A 27,428-nucleotide genomic window follows, 5' to 3' on the forward strand; every position below is an offset into this window, starting at 1 on the left:
AACTACCAAGTATAGTCTAAATAAACTACTAAGTGTAAGTCTTAAAAGGACAAAGAACTTCTCACAATGATTAAAATTCTACTGGAAATCTTTAGACTGAAAAAACCGAAACGGTTTTGAGGACAGAGCTCTTAGGCCATAAGCATCTGATACATTGCACACAGCTGCCATACCTTAGTGAGCTCTTCTAAAAAAGACGTGAAACCAAGCCAAAGGAACGTTCGTATACTACTTGCATCACTGGTGAAATCCTTCCTCACCCCAGCCTGCGTGCATCAGATACTGATCCAAATCCATCTGTTCAGGGACTATACTCTTTTTATTCTCCTCGTACCTAGGAGAAATTCTGCCTTTATCCTAAGACTCTACCCTCCTAATGTAGTATGGTTTTTGCTGGGATACTGACCCACATTTTCTGCTCCTTGTATTTCTGCCTCTGTATGCCCTGTCCATGGGTGCCCTAGCCACCCATAGCCAATACATAGAGAAAATGGTACATTCAAACTGGGACTCAATCCAAGCATACTTCAACTATGTCTTCTATTCATTATGGTCATTTTAATTTATTCAACATATATTTACTAAAGTATCTACTATGAGCAAGACACTGTACACTAAGAAAACAAGGTTATGGGAATTAAAATTCTGAATACCTAAGATAATTTTTTTTTTCAAAACATTTAAGTTTCAAGGAAGAGAAAAGAGAATTAGAACCTAGTTTAAAATATTCAAACAGCAAAAGAATTTAAAAGTAACTTTTTCGGGGTGCCTGGGACTAATGTATCAGTTGGTTGGACTTCCAACTCTTGATTTCAGCTTAGGTTCCCATCTCAGAACCCTCAGATTAGGCGTGCATGGGCCTCCAAGCTCAGAGCAGAGCTCTCCCTCTCTCTGCACTTCCTTCCCTTATCCTCCGTCTCTCTCAAATAATAAATAAAATCTTAAAAAAAAAAAAAAAGTTGTTTCCCTTAAAAGGCAAATATAAATTTGACTCATGTCATTTTTAAGATAATGAAGAAATACAATTATTACATAAAAACCACTTCAAAATTTCTTTGATTAGTTTCTTAAAAAGAAATCCAAGTAAACCTAAACCCAAAGTCTTGAATTCCACATCAGTTTATATAACCACAGCACTTACCTTAACCATAGTGGGGAAAGAATGGAGAGGAAGTGTCTTTACCATCACCTTCTAAGGTATTACAGTAAAGAAGCTGATAAGAAGGCTGCTAAACTCTAACTTCCTCAGCAATTTTTCTAAGCTGCTATTCTAAAAGCCCTGATGGAAAACTCCACTACCTCTCAGAATTCTGTAGTATAACTGCATTAAGTTCAAAATTGTCTGTTAAGATGAATGGGTAATACATATGAGACACGTTTGCTTTGACATGCCATCCATCCAAGTTATGATTAGTGAAAATACCAATTTTATTTAGAAAGAACAGAAACTGAGGGTGGGGAATGTCCTGGAATAATAATGGTAACACTACCAATAGAACACTGCTTTTTAAAGTAACTTCATTTTTTTTTAAAGGATAAACTGGTTTCGTTTTTAATTTTCTTCCTTTCTATGTATCTATCTATTTATTTATTTATTTTAAGTTCTAGACCCAATGTGGGGCTTGAACTCACAACCCTGAGATCAAGAATCATATGCTCTTCTGACTGAGCCAGTTAGGTGCCCCTAAATTAATTTTTTCTTCTAATGTTAAATCTACTCACGAATACTATATAAATTTATACTAGCAGAGATAATTGTCCAGAGAGTATATAAATGAGTCTAAAAAGCAGGTTATCCCATTTAGAAAATGGTAGATTATTTAGATTTATTCATAAATCTGAATAAATGAATGACTGTTTGGATGGCTCAAAGGAGGGCTGGCAAGGACAGAGATCCAGAAGGAGGGATGGTGGTTGTGTACCAGAAAGGAAGAGCTTTTTTTCCTGGAGACTTTTACTTTTCTCCTTACTGTTCTGTATTTCCATTTTCTACTGTATTTCCTTATATTACCTTTGTAACTAAAATAGGTATTTGAGGGGTGGTAGGGCAAACAAGAATCAGCAATATAGTTTTTCTATTTGGGGAAAAGGACAGTAATTTTTTTTTTTTTTTTTTAAAGATTTTATTTATTTATTTGACAGAGAGAGATCATAGGGAGGCAGAGAGGCAGGCAGAGAGAGAGAGAGGAGGAAGCAGGCTCCCTGCTGAGTAGAGAGCCCGATGCGGGACTCGATCCCGGGACCCCGAGATCATGACCTGAGCCGAAGGCAGTGGCTTAACCCACTGAGCCACCCAGGTGCCCCAAAGGACAGTAATTTAATCACAAAGATTTAATCACAAAGACACAAACAAAATAGGTAATTCCCCTACACCACCCTAGTCATTATTAGAATTCGGATAAACATATGCTTGAATAGATGTATCAAAATTTAACCAATACTCTATGGCGAGTATTAGGAGTGTACAAATAAAGTGTCAAAGCAAAGCAAGAACTCAACACATGTGATGCAATACTGGCTCATTATTATTTGGATTAGAAGACAAATGAGGTAGGTAAGAAAAAAGACTATTTACTCTGTATTCAAAGAGCCTCTAATGCTAAAAGTTAAGAAGGCCACAGAGTAACGAATACTGACCTACTGGCCATAACCTCATAAGCCAAGAAACTCATCTATTCAAAGAGATGAAAGCTATGGGGAAAGTCTAAAACCTAAAGGCTGTTGGCTTTCTTTACAATTTTACTTTCACATGATTATAATTTTCACTTCTATAGATTATACATGATTCTTTTTCAACTCTGCTTTGTCTATTTGGTATTTTTGTCCCTTCTCCTTCTTTAAATATTAAACAAGTTAAATTCCTTTATGTTCTAAACCTAATAAATCCATCACTTGCCCTTCTCAAGGATCTAATTCTGTCAGATGTTTCCGCTGGCTCTCACTCATAGCAACTTATTTCCTCGTGTTTTCATATTTTAAACTCATATTTGACATGGTATATATGTGGTAAGCCTTTGGGGCCTGGGATGAAACTGCATTATTCCAGAGAGAATTTGATAAGCCATTTGCCCTGGGTTAATAACTAATCTAATACCTTTACATTCTTTTCAACGCTTGAGGATTCCCCAGATCTTGCAGAAGCAGTATAAGTTAAACTCCTAAACCAGGGAAAATTCTCAGGAAGGACTTCCTTCCCCTAATCTAGGACTCGGGCCAAGACACCCAAGTTTCTTAATCTTTTTGCTGGTGAACGGATTTTTTTTTTCAAATCCTTCCTTTTACTAAAGATGTTATCCTTTGAAAGTCCCAGGTTTATGCAGAGTTTCAGTCTAATTCCTAACCTATGTAAGGCAAGAAACCCCTATCTGCTGTGGTCTGAGAAGAAATTTAAAAATAAACCATAAAGTGATGGATGAAAATCAGCAAATGCACCTAAAGGCAACTGAAGTTTCAGTGACAGATTAACACTCCGGCAGCTTTTTCTCTGTTTCAGGCCTTAGGGATTTCTCTTCCATTTCTGTAATCTCAACTATGCATTTAAAGCATATTTGTTATATTAAAGGATATTTGTTTTTACAGAACACTTCTAATTTATATTAGGTTAACTCTTACAATTTAATTCTCTGAAATACAATGGTTCTAGGAGTTTTACAAAGTTTAAAAACACCCTTCTTAAAAGTATGGAATCTATCCACCTGTGCCAAATACATATATTCTTTGCATTTTAAGAATATATTTCAACACTCCCCAATAATGATTAATTAATATTTGGTTCAATATTTACCTTCACTTTGGGTTTAGGTGCAGGAATCACCTTTTTCTTTGCCCTAAAACAAGAGTTTAAAAAAAAAAAAAAAGGCCACTTCAGTAGCAGTTAGGTCACCATTAGGAAATTATAACATAATCTTGTCATTACGTGGGTAACTTCTTATGCTATTTGGAAAACTCTATGAAGGAAGGAACTATAATTAAATGCTCAGTTTATATGTGAATATACAGTATCATTTCCTCTAATTTCAATCAACTGGAAGAAAGGCCACACCCTTAGCAAAATACCAATTATAGACAAAGGTTTTTTAAAAATTAAATGTAAATGCTCAAAAACAAAAACAAAAACAAAAACAAAACCCCTCAAGACAGGGTAACAAAGCTTCCTAAGAGACTCACTTCAAACAACTGGTAAGAATTTGTGATTATTTATAGGAAAATAAAGCCTCAAGAAACTTTCAGTTCAAAATAAACCATAATTTGAGGAGAACCACTGCCAAGAAGTTGTAAATGAGATGACATTTTAAAAACAAAACAAATCTTTGTTTTTAGAGAAAATTATTTTAATATACAAATTCCAATTAAAAATGTCAAAATGACAGGAAAAAAAGGCAAGAAAAATAGCATGGAGCCTGGAAACCTTTGGGAACCAGTGTGAAAAAGTTTGAAGACAAAAAAAACCTTACAGTTCCATAATAAGAGGAAGTATTCAATGTTGAATTAAAGGGTTAACAAGCCAAAATACCTCACACTGAGTACTTCCATTTCACTGAGTTGAAAATGAGTTGAAAATGTCATCCATTAAATTAGCAAATATCATGATTAAAATGGTCAATATACAACTTCATTAAGGGAACAGTAATTTTCAAAGTCTTTTTGATAAGGACCTTTGGGGCCCACATATCCCATTGATTTCCACTTTCTGATATTAAAAACACGAGTTGGTCATAGTAATAAAGCTATTTAAAAAAAAAAACTGGGGAAGAGGATCTACGTAAACATCAGTTTTAGGTTTAAAGGAATTAATTATTTCTACCCTGAATTGTAATAAATTTGATTTTATAACAGTGGGGAAATTAAAGGCCAGAAATATTACTCACACCAATATATATGTATCCCCTGCCCCAGGATAACTAAACCACCATCAATAAACAAGAATGGCAAGAACTGAAAGCCATAACCAACCCAATACAACCCTGACAGTATGCTAACAAAGTGTCCTTCCTAAGCCTTGCAAACATTTCCATTGTGATTGTATGCAAGGAGACGGAGAGTTCTGTAAGGTTACCCAGCTGTTAGCCAGACCTCTTAGAATACTGAAATACAGTGATCCATAAATTCTTAGCAACTTACTAATTTAATATTTTATTAAGTATTGCTATACTTCTATGCTACAGAGAAATAGCTCTAAGTTGTAGGTAAAAATAAAATTCCTGAAGTCAACCAGTATTCACCCAAAAATATAACCACGAAAACTCCAGCTTTTTACTTTTCCCTCTTAGGTTAAGAGACCTTTCTTTAGTACCCACATCACTAAGGAAATACCCAGTTTTGAAGAGAAGGGAAGGAAATGAAGAACAGGTCAATTTTTGTGGAATGAAACACTCTGCAAGGCAAGGCAGGGTAGGTATGTATAGGAAACCATCTTGGAATGCACAAGGCTATAGGTTAGCTACATGAATGGTCACTAAGAGAGAAAGAAAAAGGACCACAGAACTGGAGGGAGGAAGGCCCAGGAACAAAGGAAACCATCAGAACCTTCCTATTTACATGGCTCCTACCTAACAAATCTTGGGCCAGCACATATTCAGTTTTCTGGATAATAAATGTGTTCTCAGGTTTACACAAATAGTAAAAATGATTTTTTTTTTTAAAGGCAGTAGTAAAATGGGAGACTATTCAAATGTACATTTAAGTACTATTTCACCAGCCCTTGTTTACTAAAGCACATAAGGTGAGCAAAAATAAATGAAGAAATCTGGAGTCTGTTTTACTCACGGAGCAGAAGTAAGATGATTATGTACACTCCGGCTCTCCTTAAAAAGCATTCTGCAAAAGTTAAAAAGACATGATTATTTTTGTGTAACAGATCATTATAGCCAATTTGTCGTTTTAGTTACACGGTTTTTCAGCAGTCTATTACTCGCTTATTTATCAAATGAAAGTTATAATGGCACAGAGTAAATTCAAAAATCTATTTTATGGTCAGTTTTATAGCACAGTTATTTATTTAAATCTTTAACAGACCTTTTTTTAAATTGAAGATGGAATGCTTTAAGATGACAGAGATAGCCACATCTATTAATTTCAACATTCTTAACTCTTTAAACTTTAAATTGTGCTACTCTTAACTTCTGAGATACCACTCCACATTGACTATTTTCAACAGAACCTAAGGTTGGGACTGCCTTTTCTACACTCTCCATTTTGTATTTAGTTCCTTATCTTCACAATACCCATGTGAAGTTCCCCTCCCAAAGTTCCTAACCATCTTCTACTCCTCCCATTTCTCTATTAGCAAATTTAGGTGCAAAAAAGAAAAAGGAGTTGGCCCAAAAAATAAAAAATAAAAAAAACAAATAACCACCCTTCATGTCTATCTCTGTATCTCCACATCCATGTGACTATTTTGTCTTTTAAGTGCTTGAAGTTTTCAAAGCAGAGGTCATCTGAGATGACTAGGTTCTTTGTAAAATGAATGTCATATATGTGTGTGTGGGTGTATATACGTATATATGTATCGTTAATAATAGCAATAATAAGAAAAGTAAAGTAAAATCTAGGATGTCATATTTCTTACCTTGCCTGCATCCAGCCCTTAGGCCACAATGGTTTCACCTCTGTCTCCATAAAGGATTTAAGATAATCCTCAGCGGACTGGCTTTTATTTGGCTCTAACTCATAGCATCCCAATTTGATCTCAACAAGGTTACATAACAAAGTTCTAAACAGATTAAAAATATATATTTATATATAAATCTGACTGCAAAATTGTGGAAAATTAAGCTTGAAACAGATTTTTTTAAAAGCACATAAATCTGACAGCAATAATAAAGACTATTATCTCAAGAATTCAGATGACATGAAGATAAATAATTTCCAATACACATCACTCATTGCAACTACAGCCAAATCCCCAATATGAAACAATTTCCTTTGATACCTTTCATCTAGGCACCAAAGATTGAAAGGGATAGTCCTGTAGCCAAACCCTCTACTTGGGTACAGAAATACTGGTAAAAAAGATGACTGATTAAACAAGTATATGGAGTACTTCACCTTCTGAAACCAGTATGACTTACTTAATTATTAGAAGATTAGCTTATAAAAAGTAGGATATGAAAATAAAAGTGAGAGCACTCTAAGAATATTAGGATCAAATCAATCTTCCTTTGAATGAATTTTTCCTACAGACTAATCTTTGGTTGTTTCCAATCTACTCTTTCATTTACTATATATTCTTTTTTATTAGAAAACTTAGTTCCGCATTATCTATTTGGTTAAAAGTGAAGGCTTTGGTTAAATTTTACCTGATGGTGTCATTCCAGTGGAATTTCTTTCTTGGTCCAATGACACGTTTCCCTGGTTTCTCATCATCATCTTCCTCGGATCCATTTTTTTCTCGTTCTTCATCTGTTTGCAACCTAAAAATGAAAAAGATTTTATGAAGCAGAGTTTTTTGTTTTTTTTTTTTAAGATTTTATTTATTTGTCAGAGAGAGAGTGTCATATAAGCAGGGGAAGCAGCAGGCAGAGGGAAACGCAGGCTCCCCACAAAGCAAGGAGACGACTCAGGACTCACTCTCAGGACCCTGGGATCACCACCTGGGCTGAAGGCAGACACTTAACCAACTGAGCCACCCAGGTGTCCTGGGAGGCGGAGTTTTAGCCCAACAGTGCCTATGATATGCTCCAGAAACACTTAATAAACTGCTTAACTGAATATTAACTCAAAGGGGAAAGTGAAGGGGGCATCTACCTTATATGTAATACTTTGAAATGTGTTATAAGGTGGTTTGGTATATAAGGTTTTCAAACTGTAACATAAGGCCATGAATACTTATATTTCAGTTCAGAAAATATTTGTGTCCAACTTCAGCCAAATTGGCTGATGTGTGAAATGAGTGACCAGTGCCAGCTCTTGCTTTGATCACTCCCATACACTAAATCAAGAGACCTTTTGCTTTTAACACAAAAGCAATTGAATGGGGGAGTGTTGTGTCATTTAGAAAACACTCAATTACACCACTTCAGTGGTACATGTGGATTTCGACTTGGTGGTAACATCTACGTAAGACCAATCCTTCAGAGCTAAAAATATTTCTCAAATGCAAAAGCCGCTCCAAACAGAAGAGGTACATACTTGGCACACTTAGCTTGACTACGAGCTTGGCAGTCCTCCTGGTATTTAAATAGCTGTTCAGGCATCACGTTGCTAACAGCCAGTTTCAGTTTTTGCAGAGGTTCTCTTAAACGATCATCCTGAGGAGAAAGTATACTAAAAGTTTTTTTAAAACACATTTACGAGAATTAAAGCAGATCCACAAAAGACACTGATTATGGATTTGAAATGAAAGCCCATTTTTTTAATGTAAACATATTTAAATGTGGATGCTTCTCCCACCACACTGACCTTTCATAATGCACACCGGATAAAAAATTAGGATGACCATACTTCCCAGACCGCCAAAGAGAATCCCAGTTTTTGCTTGGTACCCCAGCATAATTAAGTGTTCCTGACATTTTTTTCTTAAGATTTATTTGAATTTAGTTGACACACAATGTATTCCTTTACATTCTTAAAAATGCCCCAGCCAATAAATTATATGGACACTTTAAGATTAAATACAGATCAAAATCTATATGCAGACTACTACTGGTTGATCACTATTATGAAGAGGAAGCAGTACCATAAGTGGAAATATTGCTTTGCAACATGGAACATAGGATTCGATCTGGGAGACGACAAACAGGATGCTGGCATCCTGTTCTTTCATTTAAAATTGTTACTAAATATGACTTATGCTGCAAGCAAAAATGCAAGGTCAAGGCCAAAGAGAAAGAGGAAACTGGAAGACTCTTACTATTTTCATACATACCAATTAATAAATATAACAGCACATATGACACTGTCTGCTATAAAAATTCCATTAAAAGAAATGTGAAACATCCAGTATCATGGATCCTAGGTGATCACTTCTTAATTATGTAGTTGAGACTATCTGGAACAACCCAAATATCCATCAACAGTAACATGAATAAATTAATTAGGATGTATTTATAGAATGGAACACCAAACACACTGTACAGCAAATGTACTCCAAAAATGGAGTTCACCACATGTAAAGACACAGATAAATCTGAGGTGCATAATGTTCAGTGTAAAAAAGTCAGTCGCAGAAGAAAAGTATGGAGACAGTGTGACTCCATTTATACGAAGCTCAAAAATATATAAAATCAAACAATATAGTACTTAGGGAGTAAAAGTACACATGCTAAAACCATATGAAGAAAAGCAAGGGCTAAGATAAATGTCTTCTTTTACAGCCAAGAGGAATACTAAATAACTTCAAATATCAAATCTGATATGTTCCTTAGAAAACATCTGATAATGTATAAAACGTTGTTCTCCTGCCTCTAGATATTTTTTTACTGGTACCCACTCTGTCATGTGAATGTATGGCAGTTAGCTCCAACTGCCAGTGTCTGAAGGAGCCAGGCACAGACACAAAATATGTGATCTCAAGTAAATTTCATTTGTTTATTTCTCTGCTTTAAACTGAGAAAGATTTCCCAATTCAGAAGATTTTTTTTTTTTTTTTAAAGAGAGAGCACACACATGCATGCATATGGGGAGTTGGGGAGGGGCAGAGGGAAAGGGAGAGAGAATCCTGACCAGGTTCCATGCCCAGCTCAGAGCCTGATGAAGGGCTCAATCTCAAAACACTGAGATCATGAAATGAGCCAAAACCAAGAGTCAGGCTGTTTTATTAACAGTTATATAATACTTATAATAAACAGTTCTATGTCTCTCAGATCACATTACAAGTGGTCCAGGGCACCACATTCATTCTCCCATTAGAGCCATGGGGGGCCTTAGACAGCCATGTTGCGCTATGTGACTCCCAACCTCTGGCCAGAAAAGTTTTGGTTGACCCAAGATAGTATAATCAGATTTTCTGACCCAAGAACTTGGATTGGGATGAGAGGGCTAAGTCAGTCTCTGTGTGTGGCTTTTCTGTAATATAAAACCTTGAGACTAAAGTAATCTTATTTTCAGGGGCACCTGGATGGCTCTGTCAGTTAAGTTTCTGCCTTCAGCTCAGATCAAGATCCCCTGGTTCCTGGGATCAGGCCCAGGGAGGCTGCTTCCCCCTCTCCCTCTCCTTCTGCCTGCTGTTCTGCCTATTTGTGTTCTCTCTCTGTCAGTTAAGTAAATAAAATCTTAAAAAAAAAAAAAAAGTAATCTTATTTTCAGATGACTTACAAGGATAAAAATGAGACATGGGGAGATACGTAGAGAGAAATAAGAGTTAATCTAAATTATTAGTTCCCATCCCTTCCTGGCTGTATTTTTAATTCCATGAAATACCTTTATTAATAGAAAAAATGTAATTTTTGGTCTTAAATTACATTTAAGTTCTTTTCCTTTACTTGCAAGTTATAAATATTTTTAAAATATATAATCAACTAAATCATTAAGGGAAGTATAATCAGGGCAATGAAGATACTAAAAACCATTTTACATGAAGTGAAGAAGGGGACACAATACAAGCTTTCAAAAACATGAAAGCTGTGAAGGTGACAATTATATTTATGAATAGACTCAAAGGTAGAATTAGGACCAATGGGGTAGAAAGCACCTGGATTTGTCTCAGTGCATGGAAGAATTTTCTGATATTACAATGAAATATGTTTCTGACCACTGGAAGCATTCAAACTTAGACAATTACCTAGTGAGGTTGTAGGGGAGGAGACTCTAAGCAAAACATGGATGATTACACCAAAAAATCTCTAAGTTTACCCTGGGATTCTTTCCATTGGTTTGTGTAAAGTAGGTGTGAACATATCTGCATAGATCCAGCTCAGTAATGAAAAAACAGAGTTCTAAATCTGTCATATATTTCTTGAGGGCAAAACTGTATCAGCTGTGGAACTGAAGTTATTTTACCAGTCCAAGAATCTATGTCTTAGAAAACATTCTCATCTAGACTTATCAACTGTTAAAAAATGTAAGTTTTTTCAAGAGATCCAATATGCCTTTGACAACTCCTATAGTTATTCCATATGTACAATAAGACTATAAAGCACCTAATAGACAAAAGACCCCAAAAGAAACCAGTCTCTTTATAGGTTATAAAACCTGAGATATGGATATTATTATTCCTTGTCTTACCTGGACGTTGAGATGTAACTTCTTTAGACGTTTTACCAGTGTTTCTTTATTGCATGGCACAAAAGCTTCAAGATGGGAGTAGACACCACTACGGATGACAGGGCCTAGTTCCTGTAGCTGTAACTCGATGCTGAACAAAAACAATGACAAATAAATAGTACAGAGCTTCCTTCAGGTACTGACACAAGCAAGGAGGCAAAGGCAGTAACTCTTCCCTCGTTTTATCTTTCCATGATTTCCTAAACAGTATTTTTCAAGGAGAAAATATAGAAAGAATTTATACAACAATAAACGGGTGAATAATTTTTTTATGAACAGGGGTAAAGTCTACATTTTGGGATAAAGCACAGGAACTCAATTAACCAAAAGCTTATTCCCTCAGATAGATATTCATATCCTCTCTCCCTCACTGCAATTGCTACGCTAGAGATTTACACAGTTTTGATGAATTTAGAGTATTTTTTCCTTACAGGTGTTTAAAAAAATTTCAGATTTGGAAGAGGTGAAACCCTTCGGGATACATATACAGACTGTTTTTCATCCATCTTTGTTTCCTCCATTATGCCTGCACTGCATAAGCTAGATATTTAGTAGTTTGTTCAATTTATTCCAATTCTTCATTTCCTGTTTCCATTTGTAAATTAGTTTTTTAGACCAAAAATAAATTGTTCAATGGATATTTAATGTAATAGTTATTAAAAAATAAAAAATAAGAAAAGGAGAAGAGTTTTAACAGCCACCATATATATTCTCAGCAGGACAAGTCTACTAATCAATAACTGAGGTTTCTACTAAGATGAAAGACACTGTATCTATCTGGCAGCTGCTATTGTAGGAAGGTAGGAACGCATATTGATTGGAAGGCCAAGACCAAACTGGGGCTCTTGGCAAAAACTATGTCCAAATCATCCCATTCTTTTATAGGAGAAGGTGCAGATATATTTAATAAATAATTTTCACAAATATAAGATGAATCCAAAGAGTCAATTAACAGCATCTGGGGAAGGAAAGAAGCCCTCCCATATCAAGTATATCCATCACTTACAAGATACACTGCAATTTCAGAAACAACAAAATGTGGAGAACTATGCTCTTAGCACTGGCAATAAAAATTCTTGGTATTAGAGAAGTCAAACACATAGATGAATGGAAACATGTTTAGAATCTATAAGAACCAGAAGGTCAAATGCAGAAGATCATATGGGATACAATCACTACGGTCATGAATTCTGTGTATAAACATTTGGTTTAAATAACATTAAAGGAGGAATCTTTATTAAAAGTCTAGACTCTGGGTAGGAGGCTTTCTAGGCTTGCCACATAATTAAAGATTAATTAAGGCTGAAAATAAAATAGAAACTCCAAGTAATAAGAGATTCCAAGTAAGAACAGAGTGACTCAATACATACTTATAAAAATCGGTGGTTTCCAAAGAGAGGGGAAACTCAAAAACACAAAGAGCTGACTCCCTGCTCCTATGCCAAGACCAGGTAAAAATTAGAGAAACATATTATCCCTGAAGGTTACCAAAACATTGGTCTATCACAAATATATACAAATTCCTACCTGAGAGCAGTTATATTTTTAGCACACATCCCTCACACATTTAACTTTTTTTTTTTCTCACTAAAATTCCAATCTTCTAAGGTCTAAGAAGTATCTAAAACACATGGTAATGAAAAGTTTGAATTTCAGTAATTTTCACATTTCAAAAAAATAAAGGTTCCCCTAAAGCAACAAACTTTCCCTGAGCCTGTCTCCTTCTATCTACCAGGTTCTTTCACTTCTTTAAGTGAAGTCTATCCCCAAAGCAAATATCCATGCATGGAAGTTATGACGGATGGGTCTCAAACCTCTAATAATAAATTATGAACACATGATCGCTACACGTTCTAAACAGATAAAAATATACTGACAATGCATTAGAGGACAAACATTGGGTTTTGAGTAACCCACAAACGGGTATGTGAAACCCACTTTTTTTAAAAAAATATTTTATTTATTTATTTGACAGACAGAGATCACAAGTAGGCAGAGAAGCAGGCAGAGAGAGAGGAGGAAGCAGGCTCCCCGCTGAGTGGAGAGCCCAATGCGGGCCTCGATCCCAGAACCCTGGGACCATGACCTGAGCCAAGGGCAGAGGCCTTAACCCACTGAGCTACCCAGGCACCCTGAAACCCACTTTTTTTTTTTTTAAAGATTTTATTTATTTATTTGACAGACAGAGATCACAAGAAGGCAGAGAAGCAGGCAGAGAGAGGAGGAAGCAAGCTCCCTGCTGAGCAGAGAGCCCGATGCGGGGCTCGATCCCAGAATCCTGGGATCATGACCTGAGCCGAAGGCAGAGGCTTTAACCCACTGAGCCACCCAGGCGCCCCTGAAACCCACTTTTATATCTCTCTCTTTACAAGGCTCTCACTTGCCTCTGAAGAAGCCTCCAAGAAATGAAACATAGGAATCCTTAGCTCAAGCGATGGTCAACTTTATAAACAAGATTCTTCTGGCTCAGGAATACTTAGTCTTATTTGTATTTTCACACAGAATTCTAGAAACAGTCATTTCCCCACAGTTGATATATGACTATCTTCCTATCCTATCAACCCTCTTTTTATTATTATTTTTTTAAGTATGCTCTACACCCAACGTGGGGCCTGAACTCATGACACTGAGATCAAGTCACATGCTCTACCAACTGAGCCAACCAGGCACCCTTCTCCCTCTTTTTAAAAAACAGAATATAGGGGCTCCTGGGTGATCAGTTGATTGTCTGCCTTTGGCTCAGGTCAAGATCTCGGAATCCTGGGCTACAGCCCCAAGTCAGGCTCCCTGCTCAGTGGCGAGTCTGCTTCTCCCTCTTCCTCTGTCCTCCCAGTCCCACTCATGCCTTGTCTCTCAAATAAATATATAAAGTCTTAAAAAGAAACCCAGAATATATATCTCATTCAATCATTTTAAAAGTACTAGCAAAAGAAAAGCCAACTATCTCCAAGTGAATACTTAATTTCCTGAATTATTCCTCTAGTGTTCCATATATCTTACCAACACTGTCCACATAACAGAACCACTGAACCACTGAAAATCAGTAACTGAGGACTCAGGGAGCAGTAATCTAAATATAAAATCCAAAATAGTTCTTATTTTATAGCAAGAATTCAAAAGCCTGTTGATTGATAACACACAAGAGAGAAGTAAATTCCTCCTAACCCTAAACAACTTAAGAGTATCTGTTGAACACAACTCAGGTTGGATTGGGATCACGGGCAAAGAGTATCAAGATTTTATTAGCAATGTATGCATGAGATAAAGGAGGAAACGGAAAAGAGGTTAAGCTGGCAAATTGTATATTTGCTGATCCAAGTCAAAATCAATTAAGCAAAAAGAGAAAGTGTTCCTATTCCAACAAATTCACCCCTTTCTGCCCAGCATAATGAAGCAGTGGTGAGGCAGAGCCAATACACCTGGATAATTTCTTTAAGAATTTACTTCCCAAAATAATCATGTACCGTGGGCTCTCAGTCTAGAGAAACAAGGAATATTTGTTTAGGAAAGTGGAAACGGAGGCTAAGGGCATAGATAAGTGATTAAAATGGAAAACATTAAACTCTGAACACTACAGCTTTATAGTACTGGAGGCACACTCTGTGAAATAAAAAATAGACGGGCTCTAACAAAACTCAAGGATTTAAGATAGACATAGGGAAGATTAAGGGAAGTCTGCTGGGGCAGGGGGATGCCTGGCTGGCTCAGTTGGAAGAACATCCAACTCTTGATCTCAGGGTCATGAGTCCAAGCCTCACACTGGGCATGGAGCCTACTTTAAAATAAATAAAGTAAATTTTTAAAATAAAAACAGTTTTTAGAGGGCAGGAGGGGCAACTGGCCAGCTCAGTCAGTAGAACAGGTGACTCTTGATTTGAGGGTCATGAGTTCAACACTCTTGCAGGGTGTGGAGATTACTGAAAAGAAGAAGAAGAAGAAAGAAGAAAGAAGAAGAAGAAGAAAAAGAAAGAAAGAAGCCTGTTAGTGGAATGCTGATATTCTGCTTATCTGAGATGTTATGTCCCAAGGATGGTCCTTTCTTTCTCTCAGGGGAGAAAAGTCAGTCCCTCTTACAGAAGAGTAAAATAAAATAAAAAAGCACTGTCTTAATCATAGGAAAAGGACCTGATCCAGTAAACTTGGGGCTCTCCCGGTAGAAAGAAAAAGCAGTCAGTCAGATTCCTGATTAGGGAATCTGGGACAGCTCTGGTTAGTAATGGTTACACTGTTTATTGAATCTGGGGTGTAAAAGGAGCTGGCGCAGGCAGGAAGCATTTGCCTTGCTTCCAGGCAGAGAGAATCAATCTGAAAATCTCTGGCTAAAATAAAGAATAGGAATAAGAAATTCCGCTGTCACCAAACCAGTAGCATACTACGTTAAATATTTCATGGGTCTGCAGGGGACCAAAAAGATTTTTTAAGTACTCTGGAGAAAGAGAGATTGCACTTAATTCAAACAATAATCAAAAGGGAGAGGGAAAAAACAAACAAACAAAAAAGAAAATAGTTATGAAAGCAAACCAATTAATCATTCTTTGTGTCTTATGAGAAACTACCCCCAACACACATTTAAAAGACAGGACTCAACACACAGTATTGGAAACACTGCTTGTTTCTTCGTATATAATACTATCGAACCACCAAGAGCAGGCACACATTATTTTTACGTGAGAGGAGTAAAATCTGTTGCTTTCTCCAGGATTGCCTTTTTTACCCAGTTCTGCTTGCAGCCAATTATACACTCCACTTCTAAAACCAATGGTCAAAATTTAAAAGCCAATAGGTTTACAAGAACAGCTTAGGGGACCACAATCTTAGAACCTGCAGCTTCCTTAGCATCAAATACCAGGTACGAGGAAAAACTCACTAATTTAAATAATCTGTATCCTATTTTAGCCTTCAGCCTCCCCTTTCCATTCTTCCTTTTGTTTTCTCCACACTGCCTCTCTCCTACCTCACAACCAGAATTTCTTCATTAAACCATACTTTCCATTTGGTTATAAATGTTTGTATGAATTAATTTTGCTAGATGCCAATGGAATTATTCTTCTCAAATCCGAATGAAAATAGAAGGAAAATTATACCAATTTAATAAGAATACTCAGAGCTGTTCCAGAAAGACATTTTCATACAAAGTGACAAAAAAAAAAAACCACATTTAAATCTAAAGTAATATTCAACCTGTAAAGCTGTAACCAACTGTATGTTTAAATGAATTAAAGTATAAATAACTTCTAGGCTTTTTAGTTAAAGAAGAGAATTACTTACTCCAGAAGAATATTATTCATATCCTGTGTAAAGAATTTTTTCCTTCCTTCTTCATCAAAAAGTTTGGCAGCCTAGAGAAACACAAGATTGTCAATATCATTTTTTTTTTTTTTTAAGATTTTACTTACTTATTTGACAGAGTGTGCACATACAAGCAAGGGGAGTGGCAGGCAGAGGGAAAGCCAGAGACGGCTGTGGGGCTCGATCCCAACACCCTGAGATCATGACCTGAGCCAAAGGCAGACCTTTAAGGAACTGAGCCACCCAGGCGCCCTGCCAATCACTTTTAATAAACACATTGTTTCCATATTTATTTACTAAAGGATAAGCTTCTTGAGGGTGGGGCTACTGTGATTTACTTCACTTTGTATCCTCAATACCCAGCTTAGTACATGGCCTGAGTAGGAAATTAGAGTGTAACAAATTTATCATATATGCCAATGTTTCCTATTACCTCTGTATTTAATTTTTCTTAATCCTAATTAAATTAACAAAATTATACATACAAGACTTCCTAGTGCTTTGGGTATCTTGTGTACTTGACCATCCACAGGTTTATTAATTATTGCTGTGATCTCCAGGATAACAACAAGCAGATGTCTCACTTTCTACTGAGTGTCTACAAAGAATCTACCTGATATTCTACAGGTTATATTCATTATCATGTTTAAATTACCATGTTAATACCATGCCAATGACACTGGCATGACTGCCCCCACTTACAAACAAGGAAGCTAAATCTGTCAGAGGTTACATGACATGCCCCCAAATCACACCACTAATAATAAGTGGTGGATCCAGGACTCAGACACAAGCTTTCTGACTTCGACTGCACAACACCATCACCCTGTACAGACACCTGGCTTCCTGCAGCCTGTTTAGGTTCCACCTAATTACTTATAACCAAAAAACGTAGGCAAGGTAATTATCAAGGGATAAGCAAAAATTAATACAATGAGATTAATTTCATTGCTATGTTTGTCACCTCAACCAGGTGACAGGAAACCAAGTTATCAGCAAAACCCACCAGAAGGAAAATACACTGGGAAAATCACAAACAATGTACTTGAGGTCCATGAGGTATAAAACACCAAGAAGCCTGATCTAATAATCTGAGCAAGCCATATGCTGACTCAGCCATCACACCAAGTTACTTGACTTTACATGTAATAAGTAGAAGAAAATTTCTAAGATGTGTTTCAGTACTTCTTAGCATGAAAACTGGGTATGTGTAGGGGGTGGAAATATATGAAAGGCACAGGGAAACTAAACTTCAAGAAAAATAATAAAAAGTCAAGAGGTTGAACAGTGGAAGAATATTACAAAGTTAAGAAAAGAGCCACAAGACGCAATTCCTTCTCACACAGACGCAAGCATTTAAAGCTAAGGATGACTTCTCACCTCCTAAAGAAAAAAATACCATACTCATATTTCAAATAAAACATAAAGAGAAGTCATAGATACCAGCAAGTGAAATCAAACTTCTTACTGATGATTTCCTACCAAGGAGTCAGGGAGCACCTGTATTAACCCTGGCAGGGCTATTAAGAAAGACAGAGAAAGAGAAATACGTTCTGGTATATAAGATATGACAAAGCTTTTACAAGACTGTACCACACTCATTACTAATCAATTTTGCTTAGTAAGTAAAAATGAATGGCATATAACATAGCAGACAGATTGCCTACAATGGAACTCCACAGTACTGCCTTTAAATCATGGCTCAGCCATTTAAAAATTATGTGGCCTTGGGCAAATCACTTCACCTTTTGAACCGTAGTTTCCTCATCTATTAAATGGGAGATCACTACCTACTTCACATGACTGTTGGAGGATCAGACTACACAGTAGGTAAAGCACACTAAACCCAATCAGGGTACTGTCCCCCGAATGGTAAATGCTTTGTGAGACACAGAAACAATGCATTCAATACAGAGTACAGGTTTCTGCTAAATAAACAAGAGCTTTTTTTTTTTTTTAAAGACTGTATTTGTTCATTTGAGAGAGAGACAGAGAGAGCACAAGCAGGGGGAAAGACAGAGAGAGAGGGAGAGGGAGAGGGAGTTACAGGCTCCCCAATGAGTTGGAAGCCTGATATGAGACTCGACCCCAGGACCTGGAGATCATCTGAGCCATGCAGGCACCCCAAGAACTATTATTAATAATATCTTGCAAAATGTGGATCACATCACTAACACTTTTTAAAACGTATAAGAAACTAAAGGTTTTAGAGATAGGCAACGTGGGAAAGCAAGAAGCCTATACTTTGGAGTTAGGTGAACCCTTGTGGCAAAAATCTGGCTCCACAACTTACTAGTTGCACAGACGTGACCAAGCTATTTAACCTACCTCAAGTTTCTTAACCACACAAAGGAAATAATACTTATATTTCCTACACAGAGTAGCTGAGAAGATTAAATAAAAACTGCTTACTACCAAATCTACAGACTGTATACTTTTCAAAAAATAAGCACAGAAAATAGCAGAACAATGAAAACAAAAGAGATAAGTAACAGGATAAAAAAGAAAATGACAAAGATCAATTATATAATTATAACAACTGTAAAAAAATAAAGTCATTTGTTAAAAGAGAAAGGACTCAGATGAGGCCAATAAAGAAATTAAACACTATCTATAAGAAAAAGAGCTAAAATAAAATCAAAGAGGTTGAAGGTAAATGATGAAAAAAACTACGATGTAAAAATAAAGAGAAAACAGTCTACAATAAGTCAGACAAAACTAAATTCAAGGTAAAATGCAGTAACAGCACAAAAAGTCACCTTCAAATGATAATCACCACAAAGAAGATCTAGCCATCAAGAATTTTATGGGTCAAACAACACAGCATGGAAATAAAGCAAAAATGATGGTAAACACAATTTATAACCTAAGAAATATTGGCAACAAGATATTTTAACACACTTCTCTAAATTCCATACTAATGAAATGTAAGGGCCTAATATTTAGCCAGAGCAGCTGCTCCTTACTGCCCCTGCCCCTGCCCCCTTCAGGGAACTTACTTAAAAACAAGTTCCAGAAACCAGTCCCAGGTAACAAAGCCCAAATACAGGCGTGGGTCAGGCCAGGTGGAGGTATCCAATCGGTGGGGGCGCATACTGTCTCCCTAGCTACAAAGGAGTATGGGCCCCGCCCTTTGGGCGCCAACTCTGACCAAGGTGACAGGCTAGTTCAAATATCTACTATAGGGTAAACTGTAATTCAATTGGTCACTTATGTGTGACCTAGCAGGACTGTGCAGCCTTCTCTGTTACAATCTCACTGGTCACCTGTGCGTGGCCAGGCCCAACCACATGGCCTTTGCCCTTAAAAGCCTTGACTGTGAAGGAGAGAGAGGTCGCCTCTTTTCAAGAGACGGCCCTGGCTGGTCAGTTTGTTTCTCGATGCTTGGCATGAAATAAAGCTTTGCTTGACCTTTGCTTTGTATCAGTCTCGCTCCTTTGACCATGGACCCAACATGAAATACATTAAAATAAGTAAAAATAAAGATAAGCCAAAATTAAGTCACAACTTCAGAAGAAATGCTAAAGAATAAAAAATTTGGAAAAAAATAATAGAATTACTAAATAAAATCTGTAGGCCAGTTACTAGAAAAATTAGATAAATCTAATATTCCCATAATCAGGTATTTAAATTTCAGGAAAAGTTATGAAAAATAAATACAATATAAAGATGATTAGTAAATTTTAAAATGTGACATAAGTTGGGTACTACAATCCCATGAGAAAGAAGCAAGCTATATAGTCCATACATTATCATCCCATTAATTATTTTTTATAATGCTATAACATTTGCAAATGAATGGATTAAAATCCAAAAAAAAAAAAAATTTAATAGTGGTTATTTCCGCTGGGAGTGGGGAATGTCAGATTATGGGGGATTTTTCCCTATGTACATTTAAAATACATTTAATACTGTGCAATTTACTTTTGTAGTCAAGAAAAAAAATGAGGACTAAAATATGGCATGGGTTCAAAAAAAGATGTTAAAGTACTCAAGAAGGGCCTTTTAAGCTAGGTTGGGCATGTTCTATTATTTTAATATTTTATTTATTTGAGAGCAAGCAAGCGAGCATAAGCAGGGCGAGGGACAGAGGGAAAGGGAGAAGCAGACTCCCTGCTGAGCAGGAAGCCTGCTGTGGGGATTGATCCCAGGAACCTGAGCTGAAGGCAAACCACTTAATCAACTGAGCCACCCAGGGCATCCACTGGCACGTTATTTTAAGTCAAAATACTATCTCCCTGAGATTAAATGAAGTGTGATGACACTTATCTGGATCTGCAGCTAGTTAAACAAACATTATGAATCTAAGTCAACCTAGAGAGGTATCTAATGTGACATGCTAAGGTTCAGTCCTCAAGTTTGGCCTAATAGGAACACAATGCACGCTTACTAAATGTGATTAGCTGAAAAAATCAATTAAAAAATAACTAGATGCTGGGCGCCTGGGTGGCTCAGTGGGTTAAGCCGCTGCCTTCGGCTCGGGTCATGATCTCAGGGTCCTGGGATGGAGTCCCGCGTCAGGCTCTCTGCTCGGCAGGGAGCCTGCTTCCCTTCCTCTCTCTCTGCCTGCCTCTCCGTCTGCTTGTGATTTCTCTCTGTCAAATAAATAAATAAAATCTTTAAAAAAAAAAAAAATAAATAAAATAAAAAATAACTAGATGTTGATAGTTTGGACCAAGTTCAGGTATGCTTTTGTAATGTTACTATTTGCTCCTCCCTTCCCTCTATTGTCTTTATGTGACTTTTTTTTTTTTTTTAAAGATTTTATTTATTCATTTGACACAGAGAGATCACAAGTAGGCAGAGAGGCAGGCAGAGAGAGAGAGAGGAGGAAGCAGGCTCCCCGCGGAGCAGAGAACCCGATGCGGGACTCGATCCCAGGACCCTGAGATCATGACCTGAGCCGAAGGCAGCGGCTTAACCCACTGAGCCACCCAGGCGCCCTATGTGACTTTTTTTTTACAATAAAAATTGTTATTTATGAAAGCCATGCTGAAAAATATTTATAAGATAAGGGGCACCTGGGTGGCTCAGTCCTTTATGTGTCCGACTCTTTTTTTTTTTTTTTTTAAGATTTTATTTATTTATTTGACAGACAGAGACCACAAGTAAGCAGAGAGGCAGGCAGAGAGAGAGGAAGGGAAGCAGGCTCCCCGCCGAGCAGAGAGCCCGATGCCGGACTCGATCCCAGGACCCTGAGATCATGACCTGAGCCGAAGGCAGCGGGCTCAACCCACTGAGCTACCCAGGCGCCCCTAAGTGTCCGACTCTTGATTTTAGTTCAGGTCACGACCCCAGGATAGTCAGTTGGAATCTATTTGAGGATTCTCTCCCTCTTCCTCTGCTCCTTCCCCCTCACACTCAATTCTGCAAGCATCCTCTCACTCTTTCTAAAATAAATCTTTTTAAAAATTTATAAGATGAAATAAAATAATAAAACAGTCACCCATATATGTTGCTGTAACTATTCCTACTTCAAATCTAAGACCTATACATACAGCCAACGCCTAAAAGGAAATACAGAAAATCATGAGTTGTTTATATGGGTGCTGGGATTGTGGGTTATTACTTTTGTCTTATAGAAAGCATTTATTGTTAAGTTTACGTGGCAAATAAGAAACAAGGGCATTATTACACTTACTACACGGAGGTCGTCAATGCGTTTTTCAAGAAGAGCAGGTAGACCCTCTGGGAGTGTAGGCACCACCTTGGGCATAACCTGAGAGGCATAGGTTGGCTGGGTGGTGTTTCCATTCTCTCCCCCTGACTCGGAGAGGGGGCTACCATCAGAAGCAGCATCCAGTAATCTGTCAAAGTCGAAATCATCTAGCATCTCTAGGGCATTTTCAGCTTCCTGAAACAGTTCATGTTCATTTGTGCCAACAAAAATAGGGAGGTCCGGATCAGCACTGTTCAGATTTAAGTCCGAGACGTCATTTCCCAATGCTACAGCAGTGGAGGGGGGTTTATTCAGAGAGGAGGATGTTAAGTTCACTGGGACTTTGGGGTTAGGCTCCTTCTTTAATGCATCCTTCTCTTTCTGAAATTTTCGTATCATGGCAGCTAGAGAAAGAGAATCTTTATAACGTTTCTTCTTTTTTTCAGACTTGTGGGAATTTAGAGCCACAACTCTGTGAAGAAAAAAGTCATCCATTAGGCTATGTAGAATTTTAAAGTTGAAAGCCCCATATAAATAAGCAGGCATAGATCATTAAAACAATCATTTGATATGTGGGAGAGCAAATTTCTTATTAAATTATCCTTTTATCAAAGCGTCTTTCTCATCATCTGGATGATGGGCACTGAGGAAAGGTCGACAGGTAAATGGTCATCAGAGTGAAGAAAATGAATGGACTGAAGTTAACAGAAAGAAACAAAACAGAATGTAGCTCAGGTTTATTAGAGAATATGAAGTTAAACTTACTACTGTTTTTGGAATGTTCACATTCTTAAGCACTTCTATAAAGTGGTCGCCTATGAAATAAACCAAGTAAAGAAATGCACTTTCGCTGAAAACAGAGTTGCCTTACAACCAGAGAAGCTCACACAAGTACAACTTCAAACTGATACTCCAGGTGGTTTATGCTACAAGCTGCCAAAGAAATGCAAAATCTTTCTAGACCCTATTCTATCTGCTGCTACGTTCTGATCACTTTCACTTTCCATTCCGGGAACAGCCATGTGAGGCAATCATATACGTGTAATTTTCTGTGACAACGCTCTCCCTACAGAAACCATGGGGAAAAGATGGTTTCAGTTTAGTTACTACTCTCTCTAGAAATCTTTCCTACATTCTATGGCTCATATGCTTCTATATGCACTACAGAATCAAAAAGATGATTTGTACTTTCAAGGCAAGCCCATGTTTCATTAACCGTTACATACTCCAAATACAAATAGAACAATACCTGGTATACAACAGGTACTTAATAAAGATTTGCTGCATGTATAAGTTATGAATTTGAGAAAATGACAAATTCAATAAAAGGCATTATAGACTTTGTTCCCAAAGAAGTTTACTTGTAAATAACGACCTTTTAATATATTCACTAGTAATCTGTATGTTTTTCCTTAATTACTTAATGACTCCAAGGTCACTAAAATCTCATTTTACAGGAGGGTAAATACCTCCCTACATCAATCTTTTGAATACCGATAGGCCAAAATGCAGATGCACCTCCCCTGGCAAGGAGGGGAAGAAAATCCAGCCTCTCGTAGTTTCTGTCCCTTAGTTCTCCAAAAAAAGTCATAGAGAAGCAAGAGCAAATGGTAATTTTATGAATGCATAGTATAAACATTTTATTCTTATGACTTAAGTCTTTTTAAGAAATTCTACTTGATTTTTAGAGATAATATCATTACCTCAAATTATAAGCATGAAGAGCTAAACAAATGCCTTTTTAAATAGTAAAACAACTATAAATTGTTCACACAAAGACTACTGCCAATCCTCAATCCCCAGGCATCTAATAAGCTTAGTTTTAGCACAGAAAGTTCAAAACAACTGTTTACGGCTTATACCATCTTTTCAAACTGATTCTTGTTGGTAAGAAGTTGTAATGAGCAAAATACTTAATAAATGAATGTGTAAATCTGATCTAAAGCACTGTGAATCTCTATAAAATGCTAAGCCCTTCTACTTATCAATCAATAAATATTAATTAACTAAAATTGAAGATGACAGATTGAATATTGAGTGTCGTGAGAGGTCCAACTGCTGTCACACATGGCCCACAGACATGGGCAGGAACATGGCCATAGCAAACTGGAACTTCCAGATTATAAACAATGGAGGACAGAAGGAAGACCATTAGAAACTGTCCAGGAGAAGCTGGCTGCACGGACCCATGGGGCCGCAATGAAGCTTGGAGATACACCGGTGCTTTTGCAAACAATGTTTCCTTTGTTGGTGCATTATTAAAAGAATTCAAATGGGGATTTGCTGCATTTGTGGTAGCTGTAGGAGCTGAATATTACCTGGAGTCCAAGAATAAAGATAAGCATCACTGAAGATATTACCTGGAAATATCTTTTTTTTTTTTTTTAAATACCTGGAAATATCTTAAAGGCTTCTTAAATCTCTTATAAAAATAAGATTTCTTCAATGCACTTGTCTGTGTGTTTCCCCTTAAAGAATACTAGTAAAATTTAGTAAAGAATACATGTGCAAAAAAACCCCCAAAACCTAAGATGATAAAACTTTCTACTTACTAATTACTTACATCAAATACATATAAATATTATTAAATATAAGTTAACAATCATTGACATGTATAAATAGAGTATTAAATTAGACCCAGCAAAGCTGAATGAATTAATGCTAAATATATCTTTCTAAAAGGGCCGCTGGTCATCTATGACCCTATGATGTTTAATTTTACATACCCCAATTGCTTGGGTACTTTTTTCCTTGGCTTCTTCTCCTTTTCCCCCTCCTCTTTCCGCTTCCGCTTCTTCATTTCAATGTCATCTTCTTTTATTTTGGGAATCTGCAAATGATAGAAGAATGTATCACTTATCTGAGTATCAATGCTTTACTCTTTTGATGGTATCAATATAGCATCCAGGGTAGTTTTCTCTCAAGGTTCAGTGTACATTACAAGTGCTTGTAATAAATGCAGATTCTTGGGGTATACGAGCACTGCGTGGTTTTTAACAAACATTCTGGTCATTCTGGTACAAGTAAGTCCTTTGATCACACTTCAAGAAACACAACTAGAGGTGCCTGGGTGGCTCAGTGGGTTAAAGCCTCTGCCTTCAGCTCAGATCATGATCCCAGGGTCCCGGGATCGAGCCCCACATCGGGCTCTCTGCTTGGCAGGGAGCCTGCTTCTCACTCTCTCTCTGCCTGCCTCTCTGCCTATTTGTGATCTCTGTCAAATAAATAAATAAAATCTTTATAAACAAACAAACAAAAAAACACTTAATTAAGGACACTCTTCATTTCCTGTAACAAGGTATACATTCCATACAATTAGCTTTATAAAAGACATCTTAGAAAAGGTAATAGCTCTTCACCATTTCTCTTCTTCCTTTTTTTTTTTGTTTTCGCTTTTCATCATTTCTATACCGAGTCTTAACTTATCCTAGAAACTTACTCTTACCCCCCAAACAGCAGATTATAAGACCACATATGGAGAGAGAAGTTTTAAAAGAATACAATTCTCCTATGATGTAATTATCAATTTCCCCTTAACTACATAATTTTACCTTAAAGCATGTAAATAACTACAGATTCATTAAACAATGGTTAGCATTTGATTTTTCCTTATATTCACAAGTAAATAAAAAAGTACACCCTATTAACTGAACACTCATTATTACTGCAATGCTGGATAAACTTACTTTGGGTGGCTTGTGCTTCTGGTTGTCTGTAATATCTTCTTCTTCAGTATCTGAAGCTTGGCGAAACTGCAGTGTGCCAGTGTTGATGTAAAAGCCTCCATATTTTGTTGTTAGAGAAGCAGGAACTAACTCGTCATACTGTATTAAAAAAATAAAAGGTCTCAGATACATCCTATTTTTTTTTTTTTGAAGATTTTATTTATTTATTTGACAGAGAGAGATCACAAGTAGATAGAGAGGCAGGCGGGGGGGGGGGGGGGAGCAGGCTTCCCGCTGAGCAGAGAGCCTGATGCAGGACTCGATCCCAGGACCCCGAGATCATGACCTGAGCTGAAGGCAGCGGCTTAACCCACTGAGCCACCCAGGCGCCCCAGATACATCCTATTATTAATTCTATAAATGTATCAAAGAATCAATCACTTGTCAGCACCTTCCTTACATCCTAACTACAAAACTGCATACAATGAGGATGTTGGTGGAATAAATTGAGAAAAAGTTAGTATCTGAGATAAAAATGAGCCTGGATTACTCAGTATTTATAAATAATGGAAATTCTGGAATAACAGCACAAATTCTATCATCTGCTGAGAAAAATTTAAAGATCACTACTACTATTCTTAATGATAAATTATTCTGTTTTTGTTTTATAAATCTTTATTTATATATATTTTTAAAAGATTTTATTTATTTATTTGACAGACAGAGAAATCACAAGTCAGCAGAGAGGCAGGCAGAGAGAGAGAGCAGAGAGCAGGCTCCCTGCTGAGCAGAGAGCCCAACGCGGGGCTCGATCCCAGAACCCTGAGATCATGACCTGAGCTGAAGGCAAAGGCTTTACCCACTGAGCCACCCAGGCACCCTACTTATTCATTTTTTAAGTGAGCTCTACACCCAAAATGGGGCTCAAACTCACAACCCAGAGATTAAGGGTCACATGCTCTATCTACCAGCCGAGCCAGCGAGGCACCCCAAGAACAAATGATTGTGATGAGAAATTAAATCAAGTTAAAACAGATGATTAAACATTCAGGCAAAGAATAAATTTCATTTCCCAACATATCAGTATATAATTTTATTCATAAGAAGATTATAAAGAATAACAAAGTTACTTCTTGTGTCTTAGCTCTAAGCTATTAGGTAGAAAATTTAAAAACAAAAACAGCAGAGTATGTGTTTAAAAAAGGAGAAAACTAACTGCCCAGTTCATTAAGCATACAATATAAAGAGCCAGGTACTTGACTTGAGCAAGAGATGAAAATTACCTAAACTAGACTGAAGGTCTGACCTAAAATATCACTTAAGCTGATGTCCTCTAAGCTTGGATTTTAAAGTTTATCACTTCTCACCTGATGAAAATGGACAAAAGCAAACATTAAATGAAGGTCAATCTTCACCAAATAATGGGGTCCTAGGTGGTTGAGAAAAAAGGAACTACTTATCTAACAGAGCTACATACCTGCTACCCCAAAACTCTACTTACAGGCTCTTCATATTTAGTATTTTTAAGAAAGTCAGATTTTTAAGGAGAATCCTTTGCCATGGACAAGGAATATACAGCATGTACTAGTTACTCTAAGAATCCTAAGGCTAAG

The 27,428-nt window shown here is 36.9% G+C and overlaps 1 protein-coding gene and 1 pseudogene across 4 annotated transcripts in view; one reads left to right on the forward strand and one right to left on the reverse strand.

Moving 5' to 3' along the window:
• The window catches only part of UBN2 (ubinuclein 2), an 80,171-nt gene that overhangs the window by 15,788 nt on the left and 36,955 nt on the right, over window positions 1–27,428 (reverse strand). For 3 of the 4 annotated variants that reach the window (XM_032304226.1, XM_032304225.1, XM_032304229.1), the window contains exons 4-13: window positions 25,837–25,974; window positions 24,877–24,980; window positions 22,133–22,622; window positions 16,471–16,541; window positions 11,164–11,293; window positions 8,131–8,249; window positions 7,299–7,412; window positions 6,569–6,712; window positions 5,767–5,817; window positions 3,785–3,827 (exon numbers count right to left, since the gene is read on the reverse strand). In XM_032304226.1, the coding sequence (XP_032160117.1) occupies window positions 3,785–3,827; window positions 5,767–5,817; window positions 6,569–6,712; window positions 7,299–7,412; window positions 8,131–8,249; window positions 11,164–11,293; window positions 16,471–16,541; window positions 22,133–22,622; window positions 24,877–24,980; window positions 25,837–25,974 (1,404 nt within the window). The remainder of the gene's footprint in view (window positions 1–3,784; window positions 3,828–5,766; window positions 5,818–6,568; window positions 6,713–7,298; window positions 7,413–8,130; window positions 8,250–11,163; window positions 11,294–16,470; window positions 16,542–22,132; window positions 22,623–24,876; window positions 24,981–25,836; window positions 25,975–27,428) is intronic. The other variant, XM_032304227.1, reaches the window with a different exon arrangement.
• Window positions 24,179–24,510, forward strand: LOC116568667 (annotated as a pseudogene).

This window comes from Mustela erminea, chromosome 11 (genome assembly GCF_009829155.1).
Source record: "Mustela erminea isolate mMusErm1 chromosome 11, mMusErm1.Pri, whole genome shotgun sequence".
NCBI classification, from domain to species: Eukaryota; Metazoa; Chordata; class Mammalia; order Carnivora; family Mustelidae; genus Mustela; species Mustela erminea.